Source organism: Musa acuminata, chromosome BXJ3-3, assembly GCF_036884655.1.
Source record: "Musa acuminata AAA Group cultivar baxijiao chromosome BXJ3-3, Cavendish_Baxijiao_AAA, whole genome shotgun sequence".
Classification (NCBI taxonomy): domain Eukaryota; kingdom Viridiplantae; phylum Streptophyta; class Magnoliopsida; order Zingiberales; family Musaceae; genus Musa; species Musa acuminata.
This window is the reverse complement of record NC_088351.1, coordinates 11,623,383-11,638,735: the sequence shown is the minus strand read 5'-3', so window position 1 is coordinate 11,638,735 and position 15,353 is coordinate 11,623,383. Positions and strand designations below refer to the sequence as shown.

General features: G+C 38.9%; 2 protein-coding genes across 5 annotated transcripts; both read right to left on the bottom strand.

Annotated features, from left to right (window-relative positions):
• Window positions 1–33: 33 nt before the first annotated feature.
• On the bottom strand, window positions 34–6,778 carry LOC103978306 (O-fucosyltransferase 16). 4 transcript variants are annotated; one of them, XM_009394062.3, is made up of 10 exons: window positions 6,400–6,778; window positions 6,228–6,299; window positions 6,022–6,112; window positions 5,783–5,859; window positions 3,216–3,304; window positions 2,916–3,102; window positions 2,270–2,451; window positions 1,337–1,439; window positions 924–1,255; window positions 34–836 (listed from the first exon to the last, which is right to left on the bottom strand). In XM_009394062.3, exons 1-10 carry the CDS (start codon window positions 6,598–6,600, stop codon window positions 380–382), a joined length of 1,791 nt encoding a protein of 596 aa, XP_009392337.2. In that variant the 5' UTR covers window positions 6,601–6,778; the 3' UTR covers window positions 34–379. The 4 variants fall into 4 exon arrangements, with proteins under 4 accessions (XP_009392337.2, XP_018678386.2, XP_064996924.1 ...); XM_018822841.2 differs by having other exon boundaries at window positions 164–836; window positions 5,783–5,856; XM_065140852.1 differs by having other exon boundaries at window positions 164–836; window positions 5,783–5,856; window positions 6,234–6,299.
• Window positions 6,779–7,290: 512 nt separating this feature from the next.
• Window positions 7,291–9,624, bottom strand: LOC103978319 (probable flavin-containing monooxygenase 1). The gene is made up of 5 exons (XM_009394079.2): window positions 9,178–9,624; window positions 8,831–9,068; window positions 8,591–8,769; window positions 7,795–8,153; window positions 7,291–7,651 (listed from the first exon to the last, which is right to left on the bottom strand). Exons 1-5 carry the CDS (start codon window positions 9,622–9,624, stop codon window positions 7,291–7,293), a joined length of 1,584 nt encoding a protein of 527 aa, XP_009392354.2.
• Between the last annotated feature and the right edge of the window lie 5,729 nt (window positions 9,625–15,353).

Here is a 15,353-nt window from a genome sequence, read left to right as displayed (position 1 = left end):
TCTTGATGCCAAATTTGTTATAGAAATCTAATAGACGGGAAAAACTTTAACAAGGGGAATAATCACAATATATACCTTACAACAAAATTTCGAAGTCGACAACAGGTTGCCGCATGATGAAATACGAAAACTATAATTCGGCAAGGTGGATCGTACTTGCAAAGAAACAAAAGACCCTATCAACATGGTTTACCAGAATATACTAGAAAAGGAAGACACCATCGTCCCATCATAGAAGAGTATACACAAGGTGCAACAGAGAACAAGTTACAAGTTCTCTCATAGGAAACCCGATTCAATGGCCCAAATAAAAGAATTTGATGAAAGAATTGGTTAAGCATTATAAACTGCTCAGTGGACAGAAAATCAGATCATCTTCTTAATCTGAGAGAAAATCCTCAAGCTCTGAATCCTCTGGCCTTGTGAATGGATTATAGTCCATGTCCGTACTATTAGACAAACTTTTACTAAATGGTGTATACTCTCCATAGTCCATGTCAGACCAGTCCGGCTCCTCATCAGTGTGATCGTATGTAGGCTCGCTGATACTGTGGCCTCTATTGCTTTTTCGATGTTGATCATCACCATTGGTCTGACTTAGTGAACCGGAATGTTTACCTCTCATTGCCTTAGTGGTCTCACATATGCAAGCTGATGGATTTTCATGAAATTCACCTCTACCTGGTCTAACCTCTTTTGGCTCCCCCAGAAATCCTCTCTGATAACTGTACACCTTCAAAGAAAATTGCTCCCAAGTCATGTTTGCACGGTTTAGAAACAATGAGTACAGCTTCTTAGCATTTGGTCTTAGGGTCCGCTTGTGCCCAAAGTATCTCCTGGTGAACATACCGGCAAAAGAAACGGAAATACTCTGAATATACAATACAACAAAAATTAGTCAATCATATAGAAGCAAAGCTTACCTTCGACCAGTCAGCATGCGAGCCATGTTACCATTGTTGTTTGCCACAAATGCATCACTTCCATCACATACAATAAAATCAAGAGCAGCCATGCGTGATGAGAATAAGGAGAATGGTTCCAATTCCTCCTTGCTGGCTAACGTCTCTTTGGAATGAAAATTGGGAAAGAGTGCTTTCAGAGGTGCCAATGATTCATCACCACCATATATTTCACCAGACGCAACATATATGTGAACATCACTTCCATAGCCCAATGCCCTCAGCATGAGTCCTACCTCTTCAGGTGTTAGTGGGCATCTTCCTTGCCTCCGTGCCTTGTCAGGGTTACTTATCTACTCATGGTTTAGAATGACACTCAGGCACCAAAAGGGCAGCCATGTTTTTAAAAGATCAGGAATTATTGTTTCACTTACATGTAAAGTTTTCCACCTCTTGCGTATTGCACCAAGTTCTTTCCTTTCCTTCTCCCCTCCACCGTAATAGCATCCTGAGAAGGCAAGCATATCTGGTTCATATCTGCAATAAACCAACAGAGATACGAGTCACTGTCTCAACTTCCAGCACCCCACAAGCCTTCATTCATGCAACAATGTACAACAGACAAATCTTCAACTGGGGAAAAAAAGGTTGGGTTGGGTCAAAACATGCTAGGTTGGGATGGCAGGACAAGACATGTTTTATGTTATCTTATAGCAAAAAAGAAAGTTGGTTCGGGGAATTCAGGTTGGGTTGAACTGTACCCTAAAGGAAATGTATATTTGACATAAAACCAACCCAACCTCCCAGCAGGCCAAGACCTCTAAAGATAGACCCAACTTACAGACCCAACAACACAGGTCCATTTTGAACCAAGTTCACCTGATAGGTTCAAATCATCATTCCCATCCATATCTTTTGAGGCCTTGAAACCATATATTAAGCAATGGTATAGTAACAATTATATTTGTAGTAATAACCTCAAAATATAATTAATAAATTTTTTTAAAAAAATCCACAAATCCAAACTTGTCTCCACAGCATTGAGGCCTTGAAACCATATATATAGTAACAATGCCACTTGTAGTAATAACCTCAAAATGTAATTAATAAAAAATAAAAAAAATCCACAAATCCAAACTTTCTCCACAGCATTGATTAATATAAATTGAGCTCGGTAATATACCACACCAACTTCATTAATCAACATAGATAGCATCAAATTGTGGATGCTTGTTGATACAACTTGCTCAAAGTGATTGTGGCATACAATTATCATTCTAACAAAGCACCATGCACAAAGACAAGAAACAATTTTTCTCTAAGCTAAACGTATGACCAAAATAAACATGATCAAGTTCAAGCTTTACCTTAGATGGAGGGCAATGAAATGCTTGCCTTTTTCCTTCATTCGATGAATCAACTTGTCACCCATGTCTTGTATTGGGTGAGTAAATTTCAGAGCATGATAATTAACTCTACATCTCAGCTTCTGCAAATCAGTTTCCAACTTGTTGGCAAGCCTGTAATCGAACTTTGTCAGCTGAACAACCTGCATATCATGGACAATAATTTCACTTCAGGATTGCAATAAACATCCATGCTATTTGCCATCTCAATACCTACAAAATTGCCTACTTGTGTCTATAATAGCTCATTTCCATGTTTTCTGCATTGAGTTAATTTGAAAATTTAATGTTAGTATTCATAATGTATAGAGCTCCCCAGGTGTAATTCTGCATCTTTTCCTATAAGCAGAAGAATAAAACTAATAAAAACTTGAGGCTTTTATTTAAATATATGACATTAGTCAAGCAATAATTGCTCGAGTGCTTGTGTGACAAGGTAAGATTTTCTATGGATAATGTATGATAGTTTCTTAAAATAGAATTTTTTTTACTGTGTCAATCTTGAAGTTATAGATATCACAATCTAAATAGTTGACCAATGGAGTCAGCTGCTACCTTGAGAAGCTATCATTAATAGAGTAAGCCAATATCAATGCTCGTGACTTACATGCTTCTTCAGAAGAACAGGTAAGACCCGGTTTTGGTAACATCTTGGAGTACACTTCCGCGGAACACGCATAGTGTATGGACCCCTGAAAGGCTTCCCTCCCTTTTTTGGGAGTTCTTTTATAATTTTAACATCTTTTGATAGAAATGAGATGAACCAGTTAACATCAAAAATGTCGCCGAAATTGCTGTTGGATGTAGCATCACAAACAATCACAATATTTTTCCATTTAAGTTAGCAAGACAATATTACATTAACTAAAATTCTCTTGAAAATTCAACCTAGGGTTTTGAAGAGAACCTGGCATCCTTCCAGAAAGATCTCTGGTCCAGCTTCGGAACAACAAGGGTGGCATTAAGAATCCTAGCTGCAACCACAGCATCTGTTATCTGGAACGAGTCACAGTTTTCCATCAATGATCTAGTGTTACAGCCTAATTAATTAAAGCAGCATGCTGCTAAATGTGCCACAAGTTATTCCAAGTCATCATTTTAATCAAGCTGATCTGCACCTTGATAACAGCAGAAAAGCAAAACAAGTTGTTTATACAAGTAGCATTTGCAGTTTTGCATTCATTAAAATCTCCAATACAAAATTACCGCTCTGCAGTGAAAACATTTCTAGAAGTATTATAAATCAAGGAAGAAACCATAATAAGACAATCGAGGTTTTTCAAATAGCTGCAAAATGAATCTTGCTATTTGGGCATTTAATTACTGTTGTCACTCAAAAGATTCTTTGCGACTGCCCAATCCAATAACTTCCCAAAATAGCACATCCTGTGTTAAAATACCTACTGCAATTTCTGTTATAAGAAGGGAGAAAAATGAGAAATTGTCGGGTGCCAAGTCATGACCATCACTTGCAGCAGAATCATCTATAGGCAACTATTACAAGCCTTCAAAGTAACAGACAATGAAAAACAAAACTAAAGTAAAAAAAGAAAAGGAAGATATTGCTATTTGTTGACAAGGGAAATAAACATAAACAACATGTTAGTTTACGATCATATATGGAACATAATACATAATCTTCTCAATAAATAAATTAAGCCAAAGAGCCAAACAAACATAATTTCCAATTATGTTCTGAAAAGAGAAATAAAAGATCCCTTTACCCTGCTCATCTCATATTTATAAGAGAGACATCAGAGCCAAGATCTAAAATTGTGTTGCAAAATTTCCAGTTTGTCCGTTAAATTTGTTTGCTTAAGGTAAGTCTTTCATGAATGCTGTTTTATCACTCAAAAAGTGCAAGATATATGCCAAATCAAAGCCAAACTTCTCCAGATATTCATCAAATAGCTCTCGTTCAAGCTTTTTGCTTTTTTTTAGCCATATCATCGATGTCCATATACTAAGTTTTGTGTTTGCAGATTTGAACATTAAGCATGCTCATTTAGTTAATGTCAAATTTGAAACAGTCTTAAGCTCCCACCCTAGCAACATTAGAAATGCTACTCCTGGTATGAGCTATCCAATGCTTTGCATACGATGATACAAATAAAGGCACTGTGAACTTTGGTCATTTCACTGATGCAATTCCTAACACATCTGCTCTATCTAAAAGGGGAACCTGATTTATCATTAGAAATGCTACTCCTGGTAATGAGTTATCCAGTGCTTTGCATATGATGATACAAATAAAGGCACTGTGAACTTCGGTCTTTTCACTGATGCAATTCCTAACACATCTGCCCTATCTAAAACGGAAACAGAATAAATCATCAGGGAAATATAAACAAAATACCCTATACATGCCAAATATCAACATATTTTTACTTCCAAAAGCATTTGCATCATTCAGGAACTAGCAGGTTACTTTAGTGCCTGTATTGACCCATCTTGAAGTCAGAATATTCAAAAACAATACATAAGCATAATAATCAATCTGTCTAATGCAACATATTAGTTCTCCACTTCAGCTTTGTAAATTTTTCCTATGATGAACAGATATTTCATACATCACATGCTAGTAAATTAGAAACATCAGATAGATAATTAAACAGCACTACTGCCTTTGGAATTCACGAAAAGGAGCACACTAGGAAAGAAATATGGTATCTACCATAACTTGTCTCGAAATTGTGGAAATTATTTGATTTTGTTTCAGAAAAAAATATAACTAAAGCAACAGAAAGACTTGGGACTTCTATCCTTTTCAAGTTCACGAAATCTAGTGATGCTATTGTGATTATTATTTTGGGATAAGTATACAAATAGCATTCCTTTAATAACTCATGATGACCAGACTTAACAGTTTAAACAAGAAAACAATCATGTTAGCTCATAAACAAGCAAATTGTGCTATGTATAAGTCCATGGGTTATTTTCTTTTGTTGCTAGGCACTCTATTGCCAACAAGCAAGCTGTCATGCTAGACAAAATTGAAGCTGACATTTGAACCAAGACTCCCTTAAATGCTCTTTTTTTGGATCAATGGCTTGCTCAAATTAGCTCGAACAGATCTAAGACAAATTTCTGGTTATTCTAAGATCGACCATTAGAACTGAACTAAGTTTTCAAATTAAAAATCATCACATAACAGTAGGGACTGAAATTGCAACAACTAATACCAGGTGATATTAGTCTACAGAAAAGGTGATGCCAAAAAGAATTGTTGAGAGAAAACGATACACCAAAATTGCTTTTGATGAATAAAAAATTCACTTACCAAGAGAATGTCCTTCCTATGATTCCTTAACTGATAAGTCAGAATTCATTTAGTTTCAAGTATGACAACCACATGTAGAACTTTCTCAGACCTGGACAGTTTCTATTTCATACCAAAAATGAAACCCTATATGCAAACAAAATTTGCTGCCTCTGAAAAAAAAATTGTAGTGAAAAATAGGGCAAACAACTCACCCCTGTTCTCTGTTGATTTAAGCCTCCACTAGTTCCAATCATCAAATACCTATCTCGACGAATGACAGCTTCAGCTGCTGCAAGATCCAAGGAGAAAATTCTACATAACTTGGAACTTTGTTTAGCTTGCAACATTCATAAAGGCATCACAACAACATAAAATTTTCTTGACAAGATAGAATTTGTCCTATTACTATTTACGTATATGGAACAACGCTAGGTACATATAGTTTGCACACCTGGAAACTTAATGCTGGCGTTGCTACATCCGACGTAGTTCTTGGACAGCTTCGAACCCCAGAGATCGTTCTTAGAGCTCCCTCCGCCATGCTTAACGAACCGAATGAGAGACAAAGAAAGAAAGGAAGACAGAAATATCATATGGGTTGTCAAATATTCTTTCCAGTTAACAAATTTCCATGCAAATGAGGAAACGTAAACCTACACGAACCGGAACACGAAAGGATTCGCCGGTGGTAGCATCCCTCCGTACTGCTGCATCACGAGAAATCTTGGGCTACGATTGGGAAAAATCGGAGAGGACGGAGTTAGAGGAAGAGATTTTGATCCTAATAAAATGTCAAAAGGGAAGAGGAAGGGGAGGGTTGCAGGTAAACCTTGCGAACCGGGGAGGGATCCGAGTGGCGTAGTCGGTGGCCGGAGACGGAAGGGTGGTCGAGGAAGGGCGGAGGGGCGAGGTAGGAGAGGAGGGCGAGAGCGAGGAGGAGGACCGCAACGGCGGTGGAGAGGAAGGAGACGGCAGAGGCCGCCGGGATCGGGCATCGGAGGGGGTGGTGGCGCCGCCGCGGGAGACGCATCGCCCGCCGCCGACTTCGTTGCTCCCTTCTCCTCCCGTGCTTGCGACCTCCTCTAATCTATCTATCTATCTATCTATCTATCGCCAGGTCCCTGTGTCGAAATCGCGAGTGTGGAGGACAGCATTCGGAGACACGGCGGGCGGATGCATCGGCCGGAAGCGGTAGTAGTTAAATGACCGGAGTGTCTGTGGCTTATCCTTCTTTTTACCCTTTCTTTTTTCTTTTCCTTTCTCTTTTTTAATTTATTTTATTCTTCTTTCGGTCATTATGTTGTCGGTGGCTTTTGGTAAGAGAAAAAAATAAAAATATTTTATAATAATAATAATAATAATAATAATAATAATAATAATAAAAATAAATCCGATATCAAATTATTATTTCTTGGTCATTTACCAGCCTAGATTAATAAGCCCATGGGCTAGACCCAGAACATCAAAATTAGTTATCTCCTCGGCGTTTCGGCTCACGTGACAAGCCAGAACATAAAGGCATGTGGAACCCACTAAGTCAAACGTGGTCAACAATTTCTTCTCCCCTACCCCTACCCTACCCTACCCGCTGAAAACAAGTATGACAGCTGCAAGTAACAGAGGAGAAGAAAAAGAACATGTCTGTCTGTCTTCAAAACACAAATCTTTTGGTTTTCGGGTTGATTTACGCAACCACTGTAGTTGAGCTTGGCAACATGTTTCACTTGTCGCTACAATCAAGGTCAGCATAATCAACAGGCACATGAGGAAGAAACCATTCAGCTATAAACTTCTTCTTCTTCCTCCTCGGGTTAAATCCCATGTCTCGACAAAGCAGATCATTATACCAGATGTTAATGCCGCCGATGCATGATCCTCTAAAATGCTTGTGATTGTATCGTTTCATGTACTTCTCCCACTCCAGCACGTTCTTCTCCATGCATCGTATGCTTGGGAGCCTGAAACGACCATCCAGGAAATGGCTTATCCATTTACTTCTCATATCCGAAGCATGAAGATTTGCCAAACTCTCCGAGTACCCGATAATTGCTAGTTGGGGAATTCGCGGATGGATGCATTCTCTGTCACAAAATAAGATTCCAAGAATTATCGGTCGTCCAAATCGCCGAAAACACTTGTCGAGTTCATATGCTTACAAAAAATGCATCTTTTTGCTTAGCAATCGTGATATAAGTAATGGAAGGCGAAGAAAGGAGAGACAGACCTGTAGAGAGGAATAGTGGTGTTTGATGAGCCTGCCACAATCTGTTGAAACCATTTGGATGTGAAGATGTCTCTGAGCTTCTGGTCTCCTTTGAATCCAGTAGCAAATATCGCCAAGTCCGACTCCACTAGTTCACCTTCGCCGTCTATGGATAACCCATTCTTACAGAAGCTAAAAGTCTGTGGTCTCTTCAGAACGATGCTCCCTTCTTCCACTTTATCGTAGAACTTTTCAGGCATTAATGTAATCAAACAAGAAGTGACTGATTGGAAGAAGCTATGTTCTGGTACCATTCCATGTTTTTGCAATGGCATTTTCCATTTGAAGTACATTTCTGCGATTTTTGAGAACAGCCATCTCTGAAGCACGAGAATCAACAGAGTTGAATTTTAGTTCCAAACGAATTGTTGCGCTACAAGCAATTCATAATATACCTCCATAGTACTTTTCAGAGAGCAAACAAAGGGAGTTACTTTCAGAACCAACCTCCCATAGCCCGCAAAGCGCACACAGCAGTAGAAAGAAGAAATAGAAGCATGCACTGACAGCTGAACTATGCAGTGTAACAATTAGCAATGCAAGAACATTATCTTCTTTGCTTTTTTGATCACATCAATGCATAATATACGTAAATCTCAATGTCATCATCCAATAGCTGAACTTTGCAGTGTAAAAAAAAATAGATTTTAATAGCGACTAAAAAATCATGCTAAATCATCTTCTTCACTTTTTCATCAGTTTGATGCAAAAGAAAGAGTGATCTTAATTAATGTCAACCAGTGGAAATTAATGTTACCAGAGGTGCCAAGAAGGTGGCCAGGAGACTCAGCAGAACTCCTTCCCCGGGCTTGTGAAGGAGAAGTTCTGAGAAGCGACTGCGGTAGAAATATTCGTAGAGAGGAAACCTTTCGATAGCAGATTCATAAACCATCCAACGCTTGGTTCGAAGCATCATCGTGCATGGCATGTCAACGCCTGGACACAAGAAACAGAGTGAGCGAAATAATATCAGTGGTCGAAATTCTAAACCTCTCACCATTGGCATCTGCGCACTCTGATGCGATGTCAAATGCTGATTTCCCTGAACCGAAGACTATGATTCGCTTTCCCTTGATAAGAGCAGCAGCAGTGGGGTTCGCCAAGTTGAAGTAGTCCATTGAGTGCATGACCTCTCCGTCGAACACTTCAGGTCCCTTGTCTGGTGGGAAACTTGGGAAATTTGGGACGCCGCTAAATCTCCCAATGCATAGGATCAGGAAATCCGCTCGATAAATCTAGCATACATACGAGGAATGCTCTTAGAATTGTGGTGATATGAGGACTCCAATGGATGCTACGATGTACTTGAAGTGCACAATTTGGTCTGAATACTGAGTTGGTTACCTCGGTGGAGTCATGGCCCTTGTGCTGCACGGCGACGTGCCACTCGCCTTTGGCGGCGCCACCGAAGGCCGCGCCGTTGCCGGCCCATAGCTCCCATGCCGCCATCTCCTCCTCGGACGCGCCCACGTACTCGACCGCGACCACCCTGGACTCGAACTTGATCCAGCGGAGGAGATCGAAGTGGCGCGCGTACGACTCCAGGTACCCCAGCACCTGCTCGTGCCGGGGGCACGTCTCCGTGACGCCCGCCGGCCACGGGAAGTCGGTGAACCGGTATTCCCAGGTGGGGGACTGGAGCCTGGTGGAGGCCAGGGTGTGCGCCCAGAGGCCGCCGACGCCAGCCTCGGCCTCGAAGACGACGGGGCAGAAGCCGCGCTCCAACACGTGCTTGCAGGCCGCCAGGCCGCTGATGCCCGCCCCCACGATAACCACCCGCTTCTTCTCCATCCCTCTCGCGCGATCTCGAGGACGGAAGGAAGGATTTGGAGGACTTGCTCGTGTCCAAGACACGCTATATAACAGGGAAAGATCGAGGCTTACGGCGGGTTGAATGATACGATTTTAATATTAGAAAATGATCCCATATTTTGACATCTCAAAATTCAACCCCCCTTCCTCTCTAAAATTAAAAAAATAATAATAATAATCGACGACTGTTTTTAAACCACGTGATAATATGATTTTAATACTAGAAATGGGACCCGCACGCTCTCATTTCAATCACCCACCCTTCGATGATGAAAAAGAGAACTCATCCCCCCCTAATTTCAATCCACCTAAATATCTTATATTTTGTTTTTGATTGAGAAGAAAGTTTTGGGATGAAAGACTACCAGATGATTATTTTCAAATGATGTGATCAACGATAAAATTTTAATATTAAATATGAATATAATTATCATGAAGACTATTTTCAAACATCACCGATAAAACTAATATTAGAAGTGGGATCCAGATACTCCCTCGGATTTCAATCATCCCACGACAAAAAAAGAAAACACACCCCTCCAATTTCGACCCTCCTAAAACTAAAAAGAGAATATCTCATATCTTATTTTTGATCAAAAATAAAGTTTTGATATGATATATTTAGACCATGAGATGACTGTTTTCAAACGATGTGATCAACGATAAAGTTTTAATATCAAATATGAATATAATTATCATAAAGATTAATTTCAAACATCATTATCTATGATAAAATTTTAATATTAAAATTGAGATTCAATAAGATTTTTATATTAGAAGTGAGACTAACCCACCGTGCTCTCCCCTGACTTCAACCACCCCCCAACCAAAAAGCGAACACTTCACATCTAATATTAAATATGGATATAATTATCATAAAAATTATTTTCAAACATCACCATCAATGATAAAATTTTAATATTAAAATTGAGATTCACCCATCCTCTGGCTTCCCCGCATATTAAGATAAAAAAATATTATGATGACTATTTTTAAACGATATAATAAATAATAAGATTTTAATATTAGAAGTGAGACTAACCTACCGTGCCCTCCCTTGACTTCAACCACCCCCCAACCTGTCACGCCCCTCAAATAATATCGATGATTTTAAAATTTTCATCACAAACTAATCCAGGATTCAAACTAACATTTGAGGACACTAAAAAACATTCTATCAAATTCACATCTATAAAACCTGTGCAGTTTATAATCGTATATCACGTCACTCGATAATTCACATTTTTGACAGCCCAAGCCAACTTGACAAACATGAACAACATTTATAAATCCACAAGCTAAATAAATTATACAATCAGAACTTCAACTATTCACCACAAGTTTATATCATCATAAACTAGACTTAACATTCTGAAATTCCAAATAAGAGAAATCTTCTAACACTTTTACACAGTATATCCATTTCGATTCATCAATAACATTTCATTACATACAAAATATGCTTATACAACAATAACATAATAACCAACAAGACTGACCCATAATTCTGAATAGCTCTTCACTACCTCAACCCAATTCAAAACATCTCAAAGAGTGACTACTTGACCTGAAAGATTTTATATAACAACAGAGTGAGCTAAAAACAGCTCAGCAAGTGACAAAGCATATTCAGAACAAAAGGAATGATTTCAAACAAGTAAGATATCATAATGCAAGGCAAAATACAAGAATTTTCAAGATATCATATCATTAGATACAAAATCATGTGTCATGTCATTCAAAACCTATTAGGTTCATAACAGATGGAGCATAGAGTAATTGGAGCATATCAATAACGTATGAAATGTTTCGGAGCATATCAACTATATATAGAATACATAACAATAGCAAATGAAACATTTCGGAGCATATCAAAGGTGTATGAAATGTTTCGGAGCATATCAATGATAAATGAAACATTTCGGAACATATCAATGGCATATGGATCATTTCGGAGCATTTCAAAGAACAAATATGAAACATAAGCTCAAACATCAAATTGACGTTGCATTCATTTTATTCTTATCCAAAGCATGTATAGAAACACATAACCAAAGCTTTGGATACCATATCAAACATACAGAAGGTGAAGTGGGACTATAACATAATATGGTACATCTATTTTTGAATAACCACCAAACATAAGTCTCCCACGTTTGGGAGCTCCATCCACCTACATCTGAGTAAAGTCATAAGGGCCGACAGAGCATCACAGGCTCTATGCATAACTCCCTTCACCATTTCTGGTAAAGGTTCACAATATCTCACAAACACCATAGTACAAAAGGATAGTATGAACAATGAATAGCACATCTCAGAAGCACACGCGGAACAACAAAACGTATATGTGCCTTTACGAGTCAATACGAAGTAAGCAATAATCTTTCACAATTGTATTCAGATTTGAAAGGAAATGAAAGCAAGACCATTCAAGGATTCCAAGCAATCATATATAACTCAATTCAAATAGGAAGGTTAGATGAATTTAATGTCCAAAGGAATGAAACTAGAATTGGCGCATATCGAAAGCAAATGCGGAACAATGGGATATACATGTACCTATATGAGTCAATACGATATAGCATAAGTGTTACACAATAATTTTTAAGAATGCAAATAATTTTAAGGACAAGAGCATACAAGAATTTAAAGCAGTAATATAAAGCTCAATTGAATAATAAAGCTAAAGGATATCAATTTCCAAAGGAATGAAACCAGAATATGCGAAATCGACCAAAGCTCAATTTCTGACAGAATTCAAGAGGCACATTGAACAAATGATTCAAACTATCAATCGTGCTCCAATTTTACTTAGAAAATATATCATTAAAAAGATATTTCAATCTAGTTTCTGATGAAATTTCGTACGAATCAAGATTTCCAACAAGGAGTTACCATTGATTTAGTAACCAAAGGTCAAAAATAAAATTACTATTTTACAGAATCTATAGGCTCATTTGAAACAGAAGTTTGGGCAAACAAACTTACTCTGAATTCTTCAAATAAGCTATCAAAAGAAAGGTTTATGAGTCTATATTTTGATCAAATAAGTTTTGTCCAAATCAGAGATCAATACATGAAGTTATAACCATAACAAGGTAGAAAGATCATAATCTCAGAAATTGTACAGATTCGAATCGTTACGTCTAAACAGGAGATATATCAAATGCAAGGCTAGAACAATTCGAAGTTCCTCATATTCAAAGCAAATGTAGAGATAAAATTGCAGTAAGAAAAGATCAGGACACTTACAATAGAAAAGATTAGAAAGCTTGCAATAGGAATGATCAGAACACTTGCAAGAGAAAAGATTAGAAAGCTTGCAATAGGAAGGTTTAGAACACTTGCCTTTCAAAGATTTTGATCCAAAGATCCAAAGAAGGTGTCAGCCCAAATCCTTCTACTTTTCCTCCGTGTCCTCTCCCTGTTTCGTGTTCTACATATGTCTTCTCTTTTTCCTCCACAACTGCAGCTCATGCAGAACATAGAGGCATAGTCACCTACTCTCTCTTACTCTTATTCCTTCATTTTCTTTTTCAAACGCAGTTGTCGCAGCCATCGCCACTGCCATTACCATAGTCGTAGCCACGATCGCAGTTGCTGTCACAACTGCAACCCCTTCCACTGTACTACTTCCTTCCTTCCTTCTTTTGTTCCTACTTTTTCTTTCCCAAACACAGTTGCCGCAGATGCAGCCACCACCACTGCAGCCGCAATCACGGCCACAACCCTTTTTTTTTTTCCCTTTCCTTTTTTTTCTCTTTCCCAAAAGCAGCTTCTGCAGCCACAATCGCTACCGCAGCTACCGCAGCCATAGTTGCAGTCTCTTCTTCCTCCCCTGCATTGTTTCCTCTCCTTCTCTTCCAGCTGAAGCTGCCACTGCCACTGCTGCCTCCCCTTCTCCTCTTCCTCTCTTCTTCCCTTTCCCTTTCTCTTCTTCTTCCTTTCCTTCTCTTCCTTCCTAGCTGCACTACTGCAGTCGCGGCCTCAACCACGGTCGCAACCTCTTCTTCCTCCCCTGCTCATCTTCCTCTCCTTCTCTTCTAGCTGCAGCTGCCATCGTCGCAGCCACAGCCCCTTCTTCCCCTTCTCTTCTTTCTATCCTTCCCTTCTTCCTTCCTCTCCCTCTTTCCCTACCACAGCTGCAGCTACCACAGCCGCTGCTACTTCTTTCCCTTCTCCTTCCTTTCTACTTATTCTCTTCTTCTCCTTCCTCCCCTTCTTCTCCCCGACGCACAACACCTCCTCTCCTCTGTTTCCTCCTACAGAAAACAAAGGTGCCGCCACTTCACCCGCTTCTACTTCTTCTCTTCCTCTTCTTCTTCTTCTCCTTCTTCTCCTTCTTCTCCTCCTCTTCTTCCCTTCTACCCGACACCCCACACCTTCTCACTGCAGCCCATGCTGCAGCCATCCTTCTTTTTCTCGTCTTCTTTTTCCTCTTCTTCTTCTTTTCTTCTTCTCCTCTTCTTCCTTTCTCCTCCCCAACGCCCCACAGCTCCTCGTTGCAGCCCTTTCCGTAGTCACCTCCTCTTTTCTCCTTCTTCTTCTTATGCTTCTCTTCTTCTCTTCTTCTCTTCTTCTCTTCTTCTTCCCTTCTCCTCCCCGACGCCCCACACATGAACTCCTCTGTTTCCTCCTACACGAAACAGAGGTGTTGCAGCCCTAGCTGCAGCATCTATCTCTCTTTCCTCTCCTTCTTCCCTCTCATCTTCATTTCTTTTCTTCTCTTCTCCCTCTTCTTCCTCTCTTCTTCTCCCCATGCCCCACCGCTCCTCTCTCTGTTTCTCGAGAAATAGAGAGCGTGGGAGGCGGTGGGATAAAACCGAAATTTTTGGTTTTTTTTTTATAACTTAACAGTTTAGTCCTTGAAATTTTTATATTTACATATAGGTCCTCTGATTTATAACTAAATATTTATTAATAATTTTTAAAAGTTAGGGATATTACACAATAAAAAAAAGAACACTTCACATCTTGTTTGAGACTGAAAAGAAAGTTTTAAAGATGACAAGAAAAATTATCGAGATTACTATTTTTAAATGACATGATGATCCCACTTCTACTACCTTATTTGTGATAAGAAGAAAGTTTTAAGAATAACATATTGATATAAGAAAAATTATTAGGGTGACTATTTTTAAATGATATGATCAATGATAAGATTTTAATATTAGAAGTGGAACTGACCTACGGACCTCCTCCCCTCCCCTCTCCCTAAATGGTAAGATTTTAATATTAAGTAGGACTAACCCACCGACCCCCACCCCCCTCCCCTCCAAAACAAATTTGTTTTTTTAGATGACTATTATTAAATGATAGATGACATAATTTTAATATTAGAAGTGGGACCCATACACCTCTCGGACTTCAACCACCCCTTACCAAAAAAAGAACTCACCCCTTGAAATTCAACCCTCCTAAAATCAAAAAGAGAATATCTCATATCTTATTTTTGACCCAGAAGAGAGTTTTGGGATAACATATTAGGACTATAAAGTGGTTCTTTTCAAACAATATGATCAACGATAAGGTTTTAATATTAAATGTGGATATCTTATATCTTGTTTATGACCAAGAAAAAGTTTTGAGATGATATATTGGGACAATGAGATGGCTATTTTCAAATAATATAATCAACAACAATGTTTTAATATTAAATATGGAAACTTGCCCCCTACTAAAAAAAGAAACCTTCCCCCTAAACCAAA